Source organism: Microtus oregoni, unplaced genomic scaffold, assembly GCF_018167655.1.
Source record: "Microtus oregoni isolate MIOR12 unplaced genomic scaffold, Mior012 000017F_ref0000208, whole genome shotgun sequence".
NCBI lineage: Eukaryota > Metazoa > Chordata > Mammalia > Rodentia > Cricetidae > Microtus > Microtus oregoni.
In genome coordinates, this window is record NW_024543076.1 from 35,022,804 (window position 1) to 35,045,238 (window position 22,435).

The following is a 22,435-nucleotide window of genomic DNA, read 5'->3' on the forward strand; positions in this document are numbered from 1 at the left end:
GCAGATCACAGAAGGAGTTGTGTGAAAAATGCAGATGGAGAAATGATGTAAATACAATAAGCATATGAAATCTCAATTTAAAAAAAAAGAGAGAATTAAAGAGGATTGTCCCAACTGAGATACATAGGCCCCCACAGAAGGATCTACATGCAGTATCAGCATGAGCCTCAGGCCCTGAATCTGTTCTGCAAGCTTCCTGTGGAGCCATGCTGGGAGGGAAGGGCTTAAACAACTCCCTGGTTTTCCTCATGGATTTTCAGCTGCACTGAAAGGCAGAAGGTCCAGTGATGTTGCATGCGGGAACTCTTTTCTTCCGGGGATTTAACTATAAAAGGTCACCCTGCTAAAAACGTTTTAAGTTCCACAGCTGGAAGGTAGAGGTTGGGGGTCACTGCAGTAGACATGGGGTTCTTACTTGTCACATTAGTTTGATTGTTGATTGTGCAAAATAGACCAATATCACACAAGCAAAATTAGTTAGATCTGGGAAAATTCCACAAAACGTAGTTTGTGAGAAAACTATAGGGAGATCCACTTTACATTGCATGGGAATGGCTTTTCATCAGCATCTATGACTTTAGAATTTCTCTCTTTATAGCATTTATTTCCTTTATTAATTTGTTTGATTTATTTTTAATTCTCTCCGTGTGTGTGTCTGTGTGTGTGCCTCTCTGTGTCTCTCTCTGTCTCTGTCTCTCTCTGTGTGTGTCTCTCTCTGTCTCTGTCTCTCAGTGTGTGTGTTATATGTATGAATGCCTATGTTTGCAGAGGTTATAGCTGTTGAATACCATGGAGCTGAAGTTACAAGTAATTGTCAGTTGCTGGACAATAGTGGTTAAAACTGAAATTCGTTGCTCTCCAAGAAAAGAGCCATGTTTTTATTCCCCTTACTTAAAAAACAAAACAAAACAAACAACAACAACAACAAAAACTTCATTCTGAATTATGTTGGAAAGGCTTCCACTGTTCTTTCTAAACCACTCGTCCAATCAAGTACAGGATCCTTTTCTTCTTCTTTGTCCTCTGCTCCTTCCAGTGAGCCAGTTTTTGTGGGTAAGGTTGGGAGGGTGAGAGCTTACTCTGTAGTTGAAGCTAGCCTCGTATCTGTAATTTTCCCGCCCAGAATCTTGTACCCAGGAGTTAGGGGTGTGAGTCTCAACACCTGGTGACGGTGAAGTTTTGGCATCCGTCACAGTTTTTGTGTATGTTGTCTTTAGTTTCCTGTAGATTTTAGCTTTTAACTTTTTCTTTTTAACATCTGAGTCCATTGCCTTTGACTTTCACCATATTATCTTTTTCCTTCAGATTATACTTTTGGCTGATTAGCTAATCCTTACTTATCCTTGTCTGTTTGTTTCCATTTCACACAATATTTTGGCATCTGAGTGAAACATAACAATTTGCTAGTAAACAGTATATATTTTCTAATTCATAAATTTATCATAAAATCTAACCAGCCCAAATATCATCAGGCAAGATTTACTCAGTTTTGACAGCTCCATCCTTAACTGTACAGAACCCTCCTTCAATCTAGTTTCCATTTGCCTTTCTTCTGAGGAAATTGCTGCAAGTAGCTGGCAGCAGGGTCAGCAGGGTGTGAATGAAGCTTAGCAGAGAGAGTCTGCAGAGGCCTTCGTGTCCCTGATCTAGATATGAGGCTGGGGAATCTGTGCCAGACAGTGCCGGGGCAGCAATCAGAGTGCTGACCAAGATATCTGGACCAACCCCACTGCTTTCAAGGACAGGGTGTGCCACCCTAAATAGCTTGTCATCTGAACAACTCAGATCTTCTGAGCCTCTTAAGGAAATGGTAGGTCTGTGATGGTAAAGCTGAGTTTCCTTATTCCCAAGATCCTTGGGTAGCTCTGCGACATCAGATTGAGTAGAACCATGAGTAACAGTAGTACTGAGCTCACCTAATACCTTCCAGAGGTGAAAAAATAGAAACAGAGGCAGAAGAACCGTCAGGACAGAAACAAGCATTTGGCAAGGACTTTCTGCAACTGGCTGATAATCATTAGAATTATAATTAATAAGAAACATGTCATTGTAAATCATTGTGCATGATTTAGAGCCTAAAGTTGAAAGAGGACTTCACTGAGAGTGAGGTCTCTATGAAGAAGAAGACTATGGAAAAGAAGATGCTATACAGAGTCAGTTTCTGAGTAAGAACCAGCCTGGGAGACATGGAAGCCGTGAAGATATGCCTGGTGTTTTCCTGATGTGGGAGTGTCATATATCAATCTGTTGATTTCATTGGTTAAGCAAAAAAGAAACTGCTTGGACCTGATAGGTTAAAACATAGGTGGGAGGAGTAAACAGAACAGAATGCTGGGAGAAAGAAGCTGAGTCAGGGGTCGCCATGATTCTCCCACTCCAGGCAGACACAGGTTAAGATCATTCCTGGTAAGCCAGCTCATGGGCTACATACATTATTAGAAATGGGCTAGTCCAGGTGCGAGAGTTAGCCAAAAAAGGCTAGGTATAATGGGCCAAGCGCTGTTTAAAAGAATACAGTTTCCGTGTAATTATTTCAGGGCATAAGCTAGCTGTGCCGGTGGCCGGGTGCCGGGGACACAGCCCCGACGCTCTTATTTCAACATTTTCCCACGGGCTTCAGCTTCTCTTTCATTTATATCCTTAAAGTCAAAAATATTACAGAAATCACAGATTATAACACAGGATTTAGAAGGGAAACAAAGGGCATAAAGATGTCTTTATAGACAACATCTTTCTCTCTTGATGATGGATTAGCATGTTCCACAAAGAAGAAATAAATGTAACTGGTACATTCCTAAGTAATTAGCAAAATTTCTGAATTCTATCAACACTCAAAATTTACATTTAAATAAATGAGATTAAGACTGGTATTGTATTTATTGTTTTTAAAAGAGAATTTGATGCTGGAGAGATGGCTCAGCTGTTAAGAGCACTTGCTGTTCTTGCAGAGGACAGATTCCTTCCTTGCATCCACATGGAGGCTTACAACTGCTGTAAGTTCAGTTCTAGAGGATCTGACACCCTCTTCTTGCCTTCTTGTGCACCAGACATGCACATGGTGCACACACACACACACACACACACACACACACACACACACACACACACACACACATATTTAGGAAGATATATTTAGAAAAAAGCTAAAAGTGTTATGTATGCAGTATTTAAATATGTAAAAGATAAATATGTACCCCACGTTGGCTTCCTACATTCTATATAAACCCAGAGTGGCAATAAGTTTATCCAAATCACAGGGATTTCATCTGATGCTAACATCCAATTCATAGGAAATAGTTTAGACATGCTACCTTCTTTTTATCTAAGATATACTTTACTTATCACAATAAAAGCAAGACATTTTTTACTCAGTTTCTGTAACTGCTTGTCAACCCATTTGTTTGGTTGTTGTTTTTAGAGACAGGCTAACACTCTGTAACTAAGGCCAGCCTTCAAACAGCAGTAAGCCTCCTACTTTGTCTCCTAAATGCTGATACTACAAGTCTAGGCTACAATATCATTGTTTGTTGCTGCTTTTTTTTAAATTTTTTAATTTATTTATTTATTAAAGATTTCTGTCTCTTCCCTGCCACCACCTCCCATTTCCCTCCCCCTCCCCCAATTAAGTCCCCCCCACTCAGCCCGAAAAGCAATCAGGGTTCCCTGTTTTGTGAGAAGTCCAAGGAACCCCCACCTCCATCCAGGTCTAGTAAGTTGAGCATCCAAACTGCTTAGGCTCCCACAAAGACAGTGCATGCAGTAGGATCAGAAACCCATTGCCATTGTTCTTGAGTTCTCAGTAGTCCACATTGTCTGCTATGTTCAGAGAGTCCGGTTTTATCCCAGGCTTTTCCAGACCCAGGCCAGCTGGTCTTGGTGAGTTCCCAGTAGAACATCCCCATTGTCTCAGTGTGTGGGTGCACCCCTCACAGTCCTGAGTCCCTTGCTCATGCTCTGCCTCCTTCTGCTCCTGATTTGGACCTTGAGATTTCAGTCCTGTGCTCCAATGTGGGTCTCTGTCTCTGTCTCCTTTCATCGCTTGCTGAAGGTTAATATTCAGGAGGATGCCTATATGTTTCTCTGGGTTCTCCTTATTTAGCTTCTCTAGGATCACTAATTAGAGGCTCAATGTCCTTTGTTTATGGCTAGAAACCAAATATGAGTGAGTACATCCCATGTTCCTCTTTTTGGGTCTGGGTTACCTCATTCAGGATAGTGTTTTCTATTTCCATCCATTTGTATGCAAAATTCAAGAAGTCCTTGTTTCTTACTGCTGAGTAGTAATCTAATATGTATATATTCCATACTTTCTTCATCCATTCTTCCATTGAAGGGCATCTAGATTGTTTCCAGGTTCTGGCTATCACAAACAATGCTGCCATGAACATTGTAGAGCATATACTTTTGTTGTATGATAAAGCCTCTCTTGGGTATATTCCCAAGAGTGGTATTGCTGGGTCCAGGGGTAAGTTGATCCCGAATTTCCTGAGAAACCGCCATACTGCTTTCCAAAGTGGTTGCACAAGTTTGCATTCCCACCAGCAATGGATGAGTGTACCCCTTTCTCCACAACCTCTATAGCAAAGGCTATCATTGGTGTTTTTTATTTTAGCCATTCTGACAGGTGTAAGATGGTATCTTAAAGTTGTCTTGATTTGCATTTCCCTGATCACTAAGGAAGTTGAGCATGACCTTAAGTGTCTTTTGGCCATTTGAAGTTCTTCTGTTGAGAATTCTCTGTTCAGCTCAATGCCCCATTTTATAATTGGGTTGGTTAGCCTTTTCCGGTCTAGTTTCTTGAGATCTTTATATATTTTGGAGATCAGACCTTTGTCAGTTGCAGGGTTGGTGAAGATCTTCTCCCAGTAAGTGGGTTGCCTTTGTGTCTTAGCGACAGTGTCTTTTGCTTTACAGAAGCTTCTCAGTCTCAGGAGGTCCCATCTATTCAATGAGGTCCTTAATGTCTGTGCTGCTGGGGTTGTATGTAAGAAGTGGTCTCCTGTGCTCATGTGTTGTAGAGTACTTCCCACTTTCTCTTCTATCAGGTTCAGTGTGTTCGGAGTGATACTGAGGTCTTTAATCCATTTGGACTTGAGTTTTGTGCATGGTGATATATATGGATCTATTTTCATTCTTCTACAGGTTGACATCTAGTTTTTCCAGCACAATTTGTTGAAGATACTCTCTTTTTTCCATTGTATACTTTTAGCTCCTTTATCGAAAATCAGGTGTTCATAGGTTTGTGGGTTAATGTCAGGGTCTTCTATTCGATTCCATTGGTCGACTTCTCTGTTTTTATGTCAATACCAAGCTGTTTTCAATACTGTAGCTCTGTAATAGAGTTTGAAGTCAGGGATGGTAATGCCTGTTGCTGCTGTTTAAATGTATATAAAATTTATTTTTAGATGTTAGGTAATAAATGAGACCAACTTTCTTTAACTCAGGATTGTAGCTACAAATATTCTCTATCCTGCTGGTTCCCCTGGACTGGTTTCTCTCCACTCATTCCTGTAGCCGTTTATGAAATAACCACTCTGAGGTTTAATACTAATTACATACTCTTTGTCCTATTAGCTCAGACTTTTTATTAACTAACCCTTATATCTTAAATTAATCCATTTCTATGATTTTATATTTTACCACAAAACTCATAGTTTGTTACATCTTGTTTCTTGGGTGGCTACATGGTGTCTTTCTTACTCCATCTTCTTTGTTCCTCTATCTCTGCTTGAATTTCCCGCCTTGCTATATTTTGCCCTCCCACAGGCCAAGGCAGATTCTTTATTAACCAATGGTAATAAAACATATTCACAGCATACAGAGAGGATTCCCACATCACAGGAGATTAAAGATAATAAAACAATTATTTGTATCCATAATAAATGGTTTTAAGTTCTCATTGGAATCTTCTGATTTGTTTATAGTTTAATGTTGCCATATGTTTTAAAATTATGATTGTATCATGGCTGCATTTCTATAGTTATGATAAAATTACCCCAACAGAAAGCAACTTGGTGGGAAAAGGGACTTAGTCAGCTGGCAGTTCAAGATTACAGATAATTATCTGTAGGAAAATCAATATACACACTTCAAACAGGTAGTTCATTGCACCCAAAGTCAAGGGCAGAGAGAAATGAATGCATGCATGCAACACTTGTACAGTTCAAGGTTACCACTTCCCAGAGAATGGTGCTACCCACGCTAGGATTGGTTTTCTCACAACAATTAGACTTCTTATTTAAGATAATCAATCCTCCACAGACATGTCCACAAGTCAAACCAATGCTGACAATCCTTCACTGCGATCATATTACCATTTTAGTCTATATTACTTTAAGTTGTCAGCTAAAGCTAACCATCATAGATGGCTTTATATTCATGCTTTGAGTGGATTATTTCTGGTTTTCTTTTATTTACTATTTTTAGCTCTTTGTGAGGTTTTACTCTTTAATACATGTTTGACAATATGTCATCTACAATTTCTGATCCTCGTCAGAAATAAATAAAACCCAATCATCATATACCTGGCTTTATAATCAGAATGCATATGTTATTTTTAAAAGACCTATAGTTTTCATAAAACTAATTTTTGTAAATTTAATATTTGAGATTGAGTTTACTTGTCACTATTTCCTAAAAATAATTTTCATATCATCTCCTAAAATTTATAGTAAGTATTTAATTTCTTTACCTATTGCAAATGCTAGACTATAAAGAAAAATGTTGACTAGTATTAATGAGCTTGTAAGCTCTTATAGTATTCTTAGGTTTATGTAAGCAGTTTTATTGACTTTTACTTGTGAATTTCTCTGAACTTTCTTTAAAAATAAAAGCTTTCTGATACACATTAATTTTGTGTGAGAGTGTATACTTAGGTGTTTGTGAATGGACTGTCATATTTGAAGGTCAAAGAACAGCTTGTGGAAGTTAGTTCACACATTCCACCATGTGGAACCTGGGACCAAAGGCTGTCTCCTTGGCTGTAGACACTATGATTTGCTGAGGCACCTTGCTGACCCTCAGCAAACTTTCCTTATAATATTATATGAGCATTTTCTATTCTAGTGCTTGTTTCGTAAACTACGTGAAATATGTTTTCAAAAGTGTTGTAATAGGAGCGGCAGGGCTGCGTCCCCAGCACCCCGGCTGCCTGGCTAGCTTATGCCCTGAAATAATTACACAGACACTGTATTCTTTTAAACGCTTTTGGCCCGTTATATCTAGCCTCTTCTCGGCTAACTCTCGCACCTGGACTAGCCCATTTCTAATAATATGTAGCACCCAGGTGCGCTTACCGGGAAAGATTCTAGCCTATGTCCATCCTGGGTCGGAGCTTCATCGCGTGTGTCTCAAAGAGCAGAGCTATGGCATCTGGAGAGGGGAGCATGGTGTCTCTGCTCCAGAGAGCAGGGCTGTTGAGTCTGAGCTCACTTCCTCTTCCTCCCAGCATTCTGTTCTGTTTACTCCTTCCACCTATGTTTTAACCTATCAGGGCCAAGAAGTTTCTTTATTGCTTAACCAATGAAATCAACAGATTGATACATGACACTCCCACATCACTCATCACAAAAGGTTACTTCTGTTCATACTTCCAACAGTATAAAAGAGTGAGGCAATTAGAAGAATTGTGTGTGTGTTGGGAAGTTTTACCATTGGTATCCTGATATACACTAAAATGTTAGTTACAGTATTAAAATTCAGGACAGTTTTCTAATTTAAACTAGAATTAGACTCATAATGTTACAAACATCATTTTAAACTTCCCACTGAATCCTGGAAGAATTAATACCAATATTACTCAAGACAGTATTCAGGAGTCAGCAAAAGGAGTATCACTCCTACGTATCTCTATACCAGTAAATCAGCTCTGCTTCAGAAGTGTACATGTGTGGGGGATTAGTTATATATTTCCTCGGATGCTTTGGAACATCAATGGTCTGTCTATCTGTCTGTCTGTCTATCTGTCTATCTATCTATCTATCTATCTATCTATCTATCTATCTATCTATCTATCTATTATCTATCTATCTATTATCTATCTATCTATCCATCTATCATCTATCTATCTATCTATCCATCTATCATCTATCTTTATCTGTCTGCTTTCTCTTATAGAGATATTGGTGATGGTGGTGTTTAGGAGGATGATGACCATTATGGTGATGATTACCTGATTGACAGATCTATGAACAAAGATATTTTGAGTATTTTCTGTAGAAATATGTAGTTATTGGAAAGTACTCAACCCATGAACTATGTTTACGGTATGTCAAATTAATTACTTGTATAGGTCTTTAATTTACAGCTTTAGTATATATGGAGTACTTATCAAGTATAGTATTACAATTCCCCAGAACATAATAATAAGTAGAAAATTGAAAGTGTATTCATCCATCAAACTCAGAAACAGTCTCTTCAAAGATCCTTTTTTTTAAAATTTTATTTTATTTATTTATTTATTTATTTATTTATTTTGATTTTTCGAGACAGGGTTTCTCTGTGGTTTTGGAGCCTGTCCTGGAACTAGCTCTTGTAGACCAGGCTGGTCTCTAACTCACAGAGATCCGCCTGCCTCTGCCTCCTGAGTGCTGGGATTAAAGGCATGCGCCACTGCCACCCGGCTCAAAGATCCTTTCTTGAATCACATAAAGTTCTTCAAAGACACTAGTACCACTCCCCTCTCAGCAGATATATTTTGAAAATATTTGCTTTTGCTTTCTTTGTAATTGTTTATGTGTATCTACAGGTGTGTGCTTATACGTGTGTGTGTGTGTGTGTGTGTGCAGTGGATATGTGCAGGTGCCTGTGGATTCCAGAAGACTCTTTGAGCCTGGACTTACAGAGTGCCCTGAGCCACCTCATTGTGGGTGTTGGGAACTGTGATCCTCTGCAAGAGTAGTTATATACTCTTAACTGCGAAGTCATTGCTCTAGCTCCACTGTTTTAATTGTATATAATGTATCTTGGACGTTTTGTGGCCTTTAAGAGTCTCTTAATTCTAACATGCATTGGAATCTACTAGACTGGCATGTAAGTTATGTATTAAGTTTCCACATAGTTAAAGAATGATACCTTGTGCAGAAGTCACCACCTCAGCTAAGATAATTAGTCCATATTAGATTAACATGCTTGCTCTTAAAATAATTATAATTATGTTGTATATTACTCAAAATAGCAAATAAACATTTAAGCATTTAGTAAACGAGTGGTGAAATATTAACATTTTTGTTGTGAGCATATACCTATCTTTATTAAATGCCAATGCAATTACTTTAATTGATTGTTTAGTTTTATCCCAATCAAACGGCACAATAAAGTATTGTTCTACTGTGGTACGTAAGGAAACTTCAATGAGGAATACTGATCATCAACTCTTCACTGTGTGACAATATACACAATCTAGGACTTCATTTAAAAGCCAAAGACATAACTCTTAGTTGTTTACTTATTTGTTTCCAGATGTAAAAGTTCATGGGTGTTATAGCACATTTATTTAAGATATTCAGGGTGGAACATATACTCGGGATCATAAAAGTGCCATTAACTTTTCTTAAGCCCTGTATCTGAAATACGTAAGAAACAAGTACAACAGCAAACCGATCACTTCCTACCCTTTCTGCTGTATAATACAGCAGGTTTGGTACTGGCGTGCCATCATAATCTTTATTATTCTAACCAGCTTTGCTGAGGTTGCAGCAGCAGCAGTGATAATACGCCTTGTAAAACGAAAAAAATGTGCAAAAGCAGGGCCTGCCCATGGAGCCTGTGCCTTATACCACACTTACTTCATTTTCGTTGCCAGCATAATCTGGATTCCGGTTAATAATTGAGTGTTAATCATCCTCTTATCTTCAGAAAAGGAGAGTCTGTTTTGAATCATAAGGCAACTGACCTTGAAGGCAAGCTGAATGCATGCAGATTTTGTATGTCTTCCAAAGGTTTCCTTCAGTGGATGCCTTGCTTCTGCCTGGGTCTCAGTGTGCGATCCTCGGTGTCAGTCTCACACGTTTCTGCGTCTTGAAGTTTACATGTATTTGTATGTTTTGTTACAAACAATAATCTTATGGTTTCATAGGTAAGTAGAACAAATATTTTAAAATTTGGTCACAACGTACCTGTGTCCGCGGTCCATTTCTCAAAACATGACTATCAAATGACATTCTCTAGACTTGTGTGAGTTAATCACTTTGTACAAATAAAAAGAGGTTTAAGTTCATTTCTGAGTTGCTTGTGATCTGCAAGACATTAGTTGAGAAATTCCCTATGAAATAATCATTATTTTAAGAGAGGAATTCAAAATACATTTAAACACAGTTATGAGAGTTCCATTTAGAGCTTAAAAAATTCATCAGTGTTAAGGAATAAATTGTCAGTGTATAATACACTACTACTACTACGAATAATAACACTAATATACTTTTGTAATTCAGGAAAGACTTGGTATATCTGTCCTAATGAGTTGATGTGATTCTCATGACCACTACATGGGTCTATTAGAACAAAGAACAAGAAAATAAGAAGAAAAGATGGTTTTGTTTCTCTAGAAAATTATATGTATTTGGACTTTTGAAAAGTATTAATCTTTCTGAGGGTTAAGCACATCATTATAGCTAATGGAAAACTTGGTTGTGTAAGTGACAGCAAAATTTTCTTTGAAGACAAACACTTAAATAATTGTCTGCCTTGACTTCTTTTTATTTTACAGTTTCTCTCTTCCTCAAACTTAAAAAGAGAGGCAAGCTTTTCATTTCAAAGAGGGATGATAATTTAGTCAGTTCAATAATAGCAAGGAAGTGAAATGATCTTATTGAGTTTTTATAAGAAGTGAAAAGTTGAAGGTTGTTTTATTTTTAATTAATATGTCATTTTGTTGAATAGATGCTATCAACTGATGGTTTTCTGCTTATAGTGAAAATTACTGTCTGGGTGTGGATTATTACCTCCTTCACATAACTTTCAGTGATTGTATTTGTGTGGTTTTCATGTTAGTAAAGTAGAATATGGAAATTATGAAAATTACAGATATACCTTGGGGATTAAATTTAAAGAACAAATTTTACTAACTATACTTGAAAATAAAATGTTTTTATATAGGTATTAGCATCAAAATTGCTTCCATGAAAATGTTCTAATGAAAATAACCTTGATTTTTATTAGCTTGTTTTCTTTTTTAAATCACACTATGAAGGAATGATTAAATCAAATATAAAGTATAGAACAATTTAACAGACTTAATAGTCTTACAGATAAGATAGAAATGTTTCTGCTATTAAGAGTCAATGCTAAACTGAGTTTTCTTTTGTAAGCACTACATTTATTAAATGTTTTTAGCTCCTTCTGTTTCTCTAAAGAAAGTTTATGTAATTTTTAAGGCAATTTATAGAATCACCTCGTTGAGAAAAGCAGTTTTAAAAATCCTTGATCAATACCAATTCAGTTGACACTTTAGCTGCTGTCAGCATTCCCTTCAGAGCAACTGACTGACCAGAGCTCGGAGAACACACATTTCATTGTCAGAACTCTAGATTCTCCATAAGGAGCTGGAGTTTATTTCTCAGTCTTACTACAGATACTTGAAAAGAGGACTCCTTTGAATCCAGCATTCAGAAGAGGAGTCCAAAGGATCTCTGTGAAGTTGAGGTCAACTTAGTTGACTTGGTGAGCTCCAATCCATCCAGGGCCACAGTGCGATCCATCCTCAAAGACGGTGAGAGAGCCAAGTGGTGGTGGCATATGCCTTTAAATCCAGCTCTTGTGAGGCAGAGGCAGGCGGATCTCTGTGAGTTCAAAACCAGCCTGATTTACAAGTTCTAGTTCCAAGACAGCTAAAACTGCTACACAGAGAAACCCTGTCTCAAAAAACCAAAAACCAAAGACAGAGAGAGAAAGAAAGAGAGAGACAGGGAGGATGTATGTATGAGCTTGTGAGCTTGTGAGCGTGTGAGTTTCAGGCTTTCAGGGGTAGGCAGCTGTACTCATGCACTCAGCTGAATGGAGAGTTCAGGAGCGTCAGTTCCATCTCCTCGGAGATAATGCTTTAGGTTAAGCCTTGAAAAAAAGAGTAATCTAATGTAGTTTTATGATTTCTTCCTACTCTTCTTAAAATCTAATAATCTTTAGTGTGAGAAACTGTAAGATGGATTTTTTTTCTGAATTATGTGAACTCTACACTCACTTTTGAGTGTAAAATAAAAGTAAAACCAGACTATGATACTTCTTTTGATTATGATGCACAATAAACAGCTCAAATGAACAACTTTAAACCTTTCTTTCTGTTTCACCTTTCCTTCCCTCCTTCTAGGCTTCCCTCCTATAACTCAGGACTACATGGAAAACACAAGGAAAACCAGGATGTGATACTTATTTTCTTTATGATTCATAATCATCAGCTCAAAGTGAACTTTTTCTGTCTTTTATTCACTTCAATTTCTCCTTCCCTCTTCATACTTTCCCCTTAGTCTTCCTGTCATCCTTCATGTTCTGATATCTTGAAGAAATAAAATATTCCAAATAGACTTAAACAAAATAGAAATAGAGAATATAGAATAAGGGCTTAGAAACAGAGAATCTTATTCTCAGTTTGTGAAAATGACTGTAAGTCAATTATTTGTACCAGTAATCTCAATTTAAAGCCAATGTATAATCAATGCTTTGGTTTAGCTAACTCCTGTGATGAACTCAGACCTTTAGTCTCCGTTAGGGAATGCAATAATTTTTATGCAGCATGGTTGCCTCCCATTGCTTCACACACCTCTGGAGCGCTGGCTGTAGTTGATGTCCAGCATGTTCCTCTCATTTCATAATATATTATGGCAATTTTTTTGTTTAGTAACTCAGTAAATTTTCTATAACCTATAGAACCTATAAAAAGACTTTTATCTTTTTCCTTTAATAAATTAAAATAAATGGTATGGGATGAGTAAAAGTAGGTTCAAGTAAGTAGAGTAAATCTTTTTTTTTTTTTTTTGGTTTTTCGAGACAGGGTTTCTCTGTGGCTTTTGGAGCCTGTCCTGGAACTAGCTCTGTAGACCAGGCTGGTCTCGAACTCACAGAGATCCGCCTGCCTCTGCCTCCCGAGTGCTGGGATTAAAGGCGTGCGCCACCATCGCCCGGCTCGAGTAAATCTTTTTAAGAGCTGGAAAACTGTAAGGCTTCTGCATTCAAATTACTCCATGGGTAGCTTTGTCTTGATCTCTGTTTATAAAGACATTGGTGACTGAGGACAGTGCATGGGATTTATGTTAAAAAGGGGGGAGGGTCCTTAGGAATGTATAACGTTTAGTGTGTTTTCATTATACAACCAAACATTAGCATGTCTACCACAGGAGTCAAAAGGATCGGACATGCTCATTCTTATGATTTTCTATCTGGTTTTCTGCTTAATTAGTTTAGAAAATTATCAGTGCATGAATATGAAAAGAAGGATTTTTTGGTATAAGCTTGTAATCTGAGAAAAATGCTGGAGAATCCTTCCTTTTGTGAATTGATGCTGACTGGATACTGTGAGTGTCCCTATGTCTGACTTCCATTACAAAAGCAAACTGTACTGGAAGGGATGTGTCTGGCATTTTGGACTGCTTGTAGCCTTATGATCTTCCTCTGGGAAAGGCAAAGAATAATTTACAATTACGTGTGTGGGAAACATTTTCTATCAGAATCCAGCTCCAAATAATTCAAGCAACTCCTTAAAGATACTTCCACCTTGAAGAGGAGTACCCTGGTCGTCACATGGAAACAGAACAGTGCAGAATAATCAGAAAACTATGGGGTTACTCTACTGAGCTGTGTTTGTGTTGGTTTTAGTATTGACAGTGTAATAAACAAAGATCGCACTGACATCCCTCATGCTGTTTAGTTACCATGTAGATAAGAAAGGATGCATGCTGTGCACACAGTCTTTTGGTCTTCTTGGGAGCATAGCCCTATTACCACAAAGAGGAACAGCCTCATATAAACAAAAAGCCCAGTATGCACTCACTGCCACTTCTCCAAAAATGTAATAACTGTGTTTAACCTTCATTGAAACGTTCTCCACTTTAAAGTAATTATTAGTTGGCAATTGGAAATACATTTTTCCTTTTTATGAGGGCAAAGAGACTATTCCAATGATCAGTACAATTTGGTGTGTTTAGCTAATGTGACATATTTTCTTCACAGTCCTTCCTATGTGTTGAGTTTGTCTTAATATGCTATATTTCTCTGGGGAATGTAATAATATCTAAGAATATCCATAAGAGCAGAAAATTAATTTACAAGATTAATTTACTATAATCTTTGAAAATATAGACTATAAATATTCAAAATTAAAAGAATCATGAAAAAGTAGGTATAGCATTCTTTAAAAAAAATAAGATCAGTAAACATATATTCAGCAGTAAAATATTGATACTCAATATACTAAGTATTTCCTGAACTCAGAACGCTTCTTGCTACAATAACATATAAAAGAAAAACCGTGTTGTGTCTGTCATGTATGTTGAAGTTAATCAGATACACTAGGAATAGCTTCATTTGGTTAATGCTTCAGATGTAAATAGATAAAGTCAAAATAAATGCCTCCTTATTATCATCACTGGATTGCAGCGTACTGGCCACTTTCTTGGGTCTGCCCTCCAGAAATTCCCAACTGTGGCGTGACACAGACGGTAAACTGATAGGTTGGGAGGATACTGCGCAGCTAGCTCACATAGAGACATTGTCTTTACGCTGCTAGAACACATCATAAATCCTGACCGTACAAACTGTGAATCTGTTCTACTCCAAAATAAACAAAGTCGGTTTTATTGTGCATATAAAGGAAACCTGACCCTGTTAAGTGTTCAGTGAGTTAAGTGACAGGTTTCAGTGTTCACTTACCTAATTGTAAAGGGAAGGTGAGTTTGACTTCTCAAAATGTGTGGTCTGTGCGTTGAAGCTCCTCATGTAGGCTACCATCCCTGACAAAAACCTGACAGCGACTAAAGCCTGACAGGGATTCCTGTCTGTGTTTAACCCCTCTTTAAGTGATGTCATTTACTGGGTCCTGGAAGTCCATTTAGAAAATCATGTTAGTCTGCTAAGCACTTCAATGAGGCAATTCCACGAAGCATTCCAAGATTATCACAAGGAATTGCTCTCGTATGCCATAAAAGAAAAATGAGCAGAATATGGCCTGCTGGAGGAGTTACAGTTTGACAGCCCCTCCCACAGAAGCACTGAAGTCACCCATTGACACTTAGCTCCGGTTTGCACTCCCGGCCCGAAAGCCTACCAGTCGCCACACTCTGGGCTTGTGGAGCCATTTGTATGTGCGTCTCTCAGCCGATGATGAGGGTGTCAGAGCCGATGCTGGACATGGACATGGGAAACTACAGCGAAGTTTTGGATCCAACTTACACAGCTTTGGAGTTTGACACTATGCAGATTCTGTATAATTCCAATGGTGAGTTTGTGCACTCATATGGAAGAGAAACCAGCCCCAGAGAAGAAGGAAGTGGCGCTCCTTGAGGGGGCTGGCTTAGCTTCATTGCTGGGGAATTCAAGAGATGGTTTTAAGGGTACAAACCTGAGGCTTTGTGCAGCATCACACAATTTCAGATCATGTTGTCGTAGCTGTGTACTACGAGAGGTAGAACAGCTTGTATTTGTGTTATAGAGTTACCTCAGAACTCTGTATAGGCCAGTTGGGGTAAGAAGCATAGTTTCGAGGGCTATTTTATTTGTTGTCCGTCATAGTAATAAGTAATTTTGGCAGATTGGCCTTGGGAGTACATTTTCTATGCAGTGTTCAAAGTGGCTTATGGGCATCTTTACATAGTATGCTGGGGAGTTTACTGGGTCACCATTCCTCTCATCATTTCAGTACTCCACGGATGGTGATGAGAAACTACACTTAAAGTGACTGTGCAGTTGCTTCTCTGGCCACAGATAGAAAAGAAATAAAGGTTTATATTATAACCCCAGGTGGCAGGCTAATATTTAGCTTCGCAGAGCTCTTGGCATTTATCTACAGTAACATTTTAACTTTAAATGCGACATGGATTGTTTGGGGTCGGGTCTTTATGTAATACCTTTTACTAGTCACTCTGCATGTATTGCTTTTCCTAAGGAGAACGCTTGCCCAAATAGGTTGGAACTGCTAGACCTTACAATTTTGTATGTTATGAGAGATGTGTGTACTTGTGTTTGTGTCTGTGTGTCTCTGTGTATGCTTGTATAGCTCAGGGCTTAGGAATCATCTTATGATTACCTTAATAGTCTACGGAACTGTCAACTTCACTTACATTTTCAATACGCGAGAACTTTATAGTGGGGAGATGTTTAAAAATTGAAAAACCCAATTCTGTAATTTAACACAAATACACAGTGAAGCTGTAGTTTAATTCTTAGAAATGTACAGTTTTGATAAAAGACAGTCAGTTAACTATCTATTAAAGTAGAATCAGAGTTTTAAATAACAGACCACAGATTTGCAAGTAGTAGGTATAGATGTTCTCTCTCTCTCTCTCTGTATGTATGTATGTATGTATATATATATATAGCATTTATCAGCTTATATAAAATAATTCATATTCATAACTACTTCTACATTAGTGTCTAATTTGTTTGTAGCAACATTGCCAACTGCATGTAAATATTGTGTTAAACTTGAAGCCAGAGTTAAATTTGTGTTTAATATTTCAATGTGATCCAAGAGTACAGATGATTTCAGATACTTCTTTTTAAAATATTTTTTATTATTTAAAGTAATTTTTAAATTTATCTATGTTTTCATGATATTCTTCCCTCTCTCAAATCTGTCCAAACCTACTCTCCTCCCTACCCACCTAACTTTAAATTCTTTCTCAAAGAACAAAAACCCAATATAACAATAAAATCCTCAAAACCAAGAAACCAAATCAAAACAGCACCTGGAAAAAAAAACAATACAATATGACAATGACAAACCCAGCAGACTCTAACCAAATGAAAGCACACAAAAACCAGGAGAGTCCCTCATATAGGTCAGCTGCTCTTGAACATGAAGCCTTCCCTCGAGTGCTTGACATACCTGATAGACCTCCCCTCTAGTGGAGAAACCTGATGTCCCCTCTCCCAGCTCAGTTGTTAACCTTTACACTAGTGACAAGTTCGCATTTATTTTTTTTAAAATATAACAAAATAAAACATAATAAGATGAAACAAAACGATCATATTGAAGTTGGGTAAGGCAAACCAACAAAAGGAAAGGAGCCTAAGACACATGATTCAGAGATACACTTATTTGTACACTCAGGAATGCCATAAAACACTAAAGTGGAAGGCATACTATTTATGGACGAAGTGTTGATCTGTGAAGGCCCTGTGTGTGCTGACTCAGCCTCTGTAAGTTCATATGAGCCTGGCTTACTTGATTCAGAGTGATCTGTTTTCCTGACATCCTGCATTCTCTCTGGCTCGTACACTCCTTCCACCTTCACTTCTGAGAGATTCCCTGAGCTCTGAGAGGAGGTATTTGATGGACACATTCCATTCAGGAATGAATAATAGCCTAAGGCCTCTCACTTTCTGTATAATAACTCACTGTGATTTCAGACAATAAAGTATTGCTAATATCTTATTAATGTTATAAAAAAGTTCTAATATTTATATTCTACATTTTGTGATGTCACATGATTAATTTTCAGTATATTTTTATAAAATTTCCTTTTACCTTTATGAAATTGCATATCACAACATTTATCTATTCAAAAACATTGTGTATTCTTAAGTAGAATATGAATAGTATTACATAATGTATGTAATTAGTATTTGCCAACATTTAAATTTAGTGATAGAGTAATTGCTTATTATTATACCTAAATTATGTATTCAGTTTATTTTTAATTAATATTTTAAGGTTGAATCTATGTTTTTGTGATTACTAGATTACTAGGCAATTGCTTTGTCATTGAGCTATATCCCCAGTCAATCAAATTCAAGCTTTACTGTAGTACCTTATATATTTCAATGTCTTTGGGTTCATTGGAGTTCATTAAATATTTTCAACAATACAAATTCATTAAAGAGTATTTATATATGACACACACTATAATATATATATATATATATATATATATATATATATATATATATAGTCTTTTCTCTTCAAACTGTTCAATGTTGCACTCTAGCTATACACAGTTCTAGGAGGTGGGAAGAGTAGGATGAGTGAACCGGATGAGTTCTCTGGCATCATGATGTTGGTGTTCTGTGTAACAATGGACATGAGCCAACCCAATGATAATGTAACTTAAAATAATAGTAGTTTGTGGAACTCTAGGCTCTTCTTGAAAGACAGATGGGAGCTCAATTTGATTTAGTAAGGAAGATTCATGCTAAATGGGGGACGTAATCAGACCCCTTAAACTTAGCTTACATCCAGGCTTGGAAAAGTCCAGGAAACTATTATCAGTACAGTGGATGAAATCAGGATTCAAAGAACATAAAAGTAACAGGAATGTAGAGCAGGGCACAGAATGGAAGCTGTGAAAGACAGTGGGAAGAAGTCAAACAGGGCCGGAGTAGGGGACTTCAGTGTGCAGGTCATTTTGGGTCATTGTGCAATATTTGGCTTTCTGCTTTGTAATGAGAAGTCATAGCGGTAATGGATGAACAGAGGTTACAGGAAGTGACTGTTGCAAAATAAAGAGAACATCATCCTTTCAGATGTTACTAAGTAAAATACTTAGAAATCAATTCTAATAACACTTGGGAAGGATGATGGTACTGGATAAAAGGAGACTACGTTGAAGGAGAAAAATGGAATAAATAATTATCTTAAATATGGGATCCCAGTAAGTAAGTGGTGATCAGAATTCCCAAAGGCACCTAGTGCTTTATCTGTGTGGTGGAACTGTGGGTATTTATGAAGAGGAATGAATGAGGCAGAGACTCATTTAGTAGGGGGTTGGAAATCCAAGTTCTCTTTTCAATTATTATGCTTGCTAGGTTTCAAAAGGAAACTTTGGTATAGATTCTTAAGTCTTTACTACTGTCTTCTGTGGTGTTATCTATGATATATCAGGGCATAAATAAGATCTGAGGAGTTTTCTTTCATACAGTTGATCTTGGATGTCATGAGATTGCATGAGCTTCCTTTGAGAAAGGTGGTAGTTAGGGGATTGAGCCTGATTGTAACCCAAAATTCAATGAACAGAAGTGTGAGACAGAAGCCTGAGAAAGAGGCTTGCAGCACTTTAAGCATGTCAGGCAAAGCCTGACTTCCAAGTAAGCAATAGGGCACTGTGCTGTTGCCAACTGCACTAACTCTTCTCATCTTACTTCAACAGACAGTTCTGCCCCAGAAACCACAAGTATGAATACCAACGACAGTGGTATCAACTGTCTGTGTGCCATCTGCGGGGACAGAGCAACAGGAAAGCATTACGGGGCATCCAGCTGTGACGGCTGCAAGGGGTTTTTCAGGCGCAGCATTCGGAAAAGTCACGTTTATTCCTGCAGGTATTGGAGCGCTCGTTTTTGGCAAAGTTTTCTTCATTAGTGTCTAAAGATGCCATGAGGGTGTCAGAAAAGTAAATTGAGCTCTTCCATGTCTCCGTAGCTCTGAACAAAACTGCCAAGCTTCAAAGAGAGTGTGACTGTATGTGCAGTTCACGTCCACACTGGTAGTTCCATGCTATGAACAATTTGAAACCTGTAAATGTGTATAAAGACATTCATATACCTACCACCCAGTTTAGAGCAATATAGTTGAAGCCTCCAGTGGACACCTCCCTGGCCATTTTGTCATTCTCTTCAGTGTTACAGGGACAACTACCATCGAGAATTTAGTGCTAATCTTTTCCTTTGTGTCTCTTTATTGTTTTATCACATGTTCATATGCCACTAAAGAGTTTTTAAACCTGCTTAAGAAGTGTCTTAAGGTGTGTAGATTCATTTTTTAATTTTTCTTTCAGGTTCAATACATCCTCGATCTGTAAGAACAAAATTATTAAATTAAAGATGATTTTGTAATTACAACTCAAAGGGTGAAATTTGATTTTTTGCTTCAAACTACTTTTCATGTTAAATTTTTCATAATTGACAGTGTTTTGCCTAAATCTTACTTAATTACTTGGTATGTCCATACATTCCGACTAGTCTTTTTGCTATTACCCAGTCAATATCATAGACCAGTTTAAGTATTTATCCTGAATGATTTCTATAAAAAATCTCGAATATTGTTTAGGTTGAACTTGAGCTTTTGACAAAACTCACTGATTTTAACATAAGAAAACTATTTTAACATTGAAGGAACTAGAAAAAAATAAATAAAAAAGTACGTTTTTGTTCTCTCAGTATTAGACATTATCACTTATTGTCATTGTTACTGTTTGGTTGGAATAGAGATTAAATTTGGGTCCCTCCACATGCTAGCCAAGTTGTCTACTTCTCCAGTTCTGCAATGCTGTTCTAAAAATAAGTTGGGCATTTGAGAATTACCAGTCTGGTAGCATTTGACTTTTCAAGCTATAATAAAAGATAATACATAACTCCACTAATATTCACCTGGTGTTGTCGTGTAATATTTGCAGGGGAGTTTGATGTAAGTTTATAAAAATACAAATCATCCACTTTTGAAATCTGACCAAGAAAAGAACATTTAGATGGTATTGTGTTTGTACACATGGGCATTTCATAGCTAAGCACGAATCATCTCCTCTACCAAACACATCTTCACTATGGTTACCTGACACACATAGAGTTCTTCACATTAGCATCTAAGGAACAAAACAGCATAGAAGTTCCATGGTTTGGAGTCATGTGCTCCATTAAAAGTAAAACACATCTCCATGAAAAGGGATGGTTCTGACAGTGGAATCTGATGACTCGCATATTTCCTATATGGGGCGAGTAGGGAAAAATAGCTCCCAGGAAAGTTTCTGAGGAGTAGGGGCAGGTGGAACTTTTGTCCCTTCTCACCATGTGTGCTGTCAGCCGGCTAAGCACCTTTACAGCTTTGTTATCAAGCAAGCTCTGTGATCTCTTTTTAAATTGTTATTATATGGATGCAAATTAAGACACTATAATGTCTTTTTAGTAAAGTTTGCTTGCCTCAAATGCATCCCATTTCTTAGATTGATAAATTTTAATTTGGCTTTAACAGTCCTGTGATGCTGAAGCTGGCCTTTTCCTTCTAAAGTACACAAATCTTCTACTTCAATACTGTACATAGAATGTTTTCTATAACATTTGTTAATATTTCTATGTCCTTGTTACACTTCAATTTCTTTTGATGGAAAATTTAGGCAGCATTCGTATATTATGTACATACATCAATATCTTGAACATGTTAAGAGCTTAGTAACATATGTTTCTTTTGTTGTTCTTGTTGTTTAATTAATGTTCACTAAATGTATTCTCCTTATGGTTTTTGATCATTTGATTTCCTCCTTTGAGACTCTTCATCCATATATATATATATATATATATATGTTAAAAGTGCCTCGTCTTTCCTTACTCTGAGAGCACAGTTTACTTGTAGCCTTATTCTTATTCAATATTGAATTGTTGCCCACAAATTTTTGGTTTTTGCTGCCCACACCTTTCAATAGGTCACAAAACACATTTTGCTTTCCTCATCATTTACTAATCATCTGTAAGAAATGAGGCAACAACATCACATGTAACCAGGAATTTAGAGTTTAGCATAGACAGAATTGTGTGACTACTGCTATCATCAATCAAGAGCAGCATTTAAGTATGCTCTTAAGAAGTCCCTATTAGAGTATCCTCCAGTTTCATCAACTCTATGGCAATGTGAGGAAACTGTTTCTCTGCTTTCTGTTTCTATAGATTTGTCCTCTTTGGACACCACATTAGTCAACCATGCACTATGGGCATTTGGTGTCACCTTTATTGGATGTGTTTTCAAGGTTCATCAACAGTATAGCATGTCTCTTGGTGCTTCATTCTTACTAACAGATACTACTGTTCCATTGTCTGGGATTTTTATCTGTTCAGAACTCTAACATTTTCCTCACTAAAAGTGTTACTTTCTAGGCATGGTGGTACATGCCTTTAATCCCAGCACTCAGGAGGCAGAGGCAGGCAGATCTCTATGAGTTTGAGGCCAGCCTGGTCTACAGAATAAGTTCCAGGACAGACTCCAAAGCTACATAGAAAATCCTGCCTTGAAAAAAATACACAAAAAAAGCTACGCTAGACATAGATTTTTTTCCCATTTTTTGGGGGGAGGGGGTTATGTACATAGCCCGGAATTGCTGTGTCTTATGTGTAGCCCTTTATTTATCTTTTTGAAAGACCACTAAGCATTCCTCCAAAGCAGCAGAAGCATTTAATATTCTATCCCACAGTGTCTAAAGGTTTCAATATTTTATTTTACATCTTCATCTACTAATGTACCACCTCCTTCCCTGGGTTTTTAACAGAGAATAAACTGATACATCATTAAGAATTATTAAGAATACATTAT

General features: G+C 37.3%; 1 protein-coding gene across 4 annotated transcripts in view; it reads left to right on the forward strand.

The window, feature by feature from the left end:
* Hnf4g (hepatocyte nuclear factor 4 gamma) overlaps positions 1-22,435 on the forward strand; it is a 155,146-nt gene that overhangs the window by 111,945 nt on the left and 20,766 nt on the right. For 3 of the 4 annotated variants that reach the window (XM_041667521.1, XM_041667519.1, XM_041667520.1), the window contains exon 3: positions 19,290-19,461. In XM_041667521.1, the coding sequence (XP_041523455.1) occupies positions 19,316-19,461 (146 nt within the window). In that variant the 5' untranslated portion in view covers positions 19,290-19,315. Of the gene's footprint in view, positions 1-15,245; positions 15,422-19,289; positions 19,462-22,435 lie in introns of those variants that run through there. The other variant, XM_041667518.1, reaches the window with a different exon arrangement.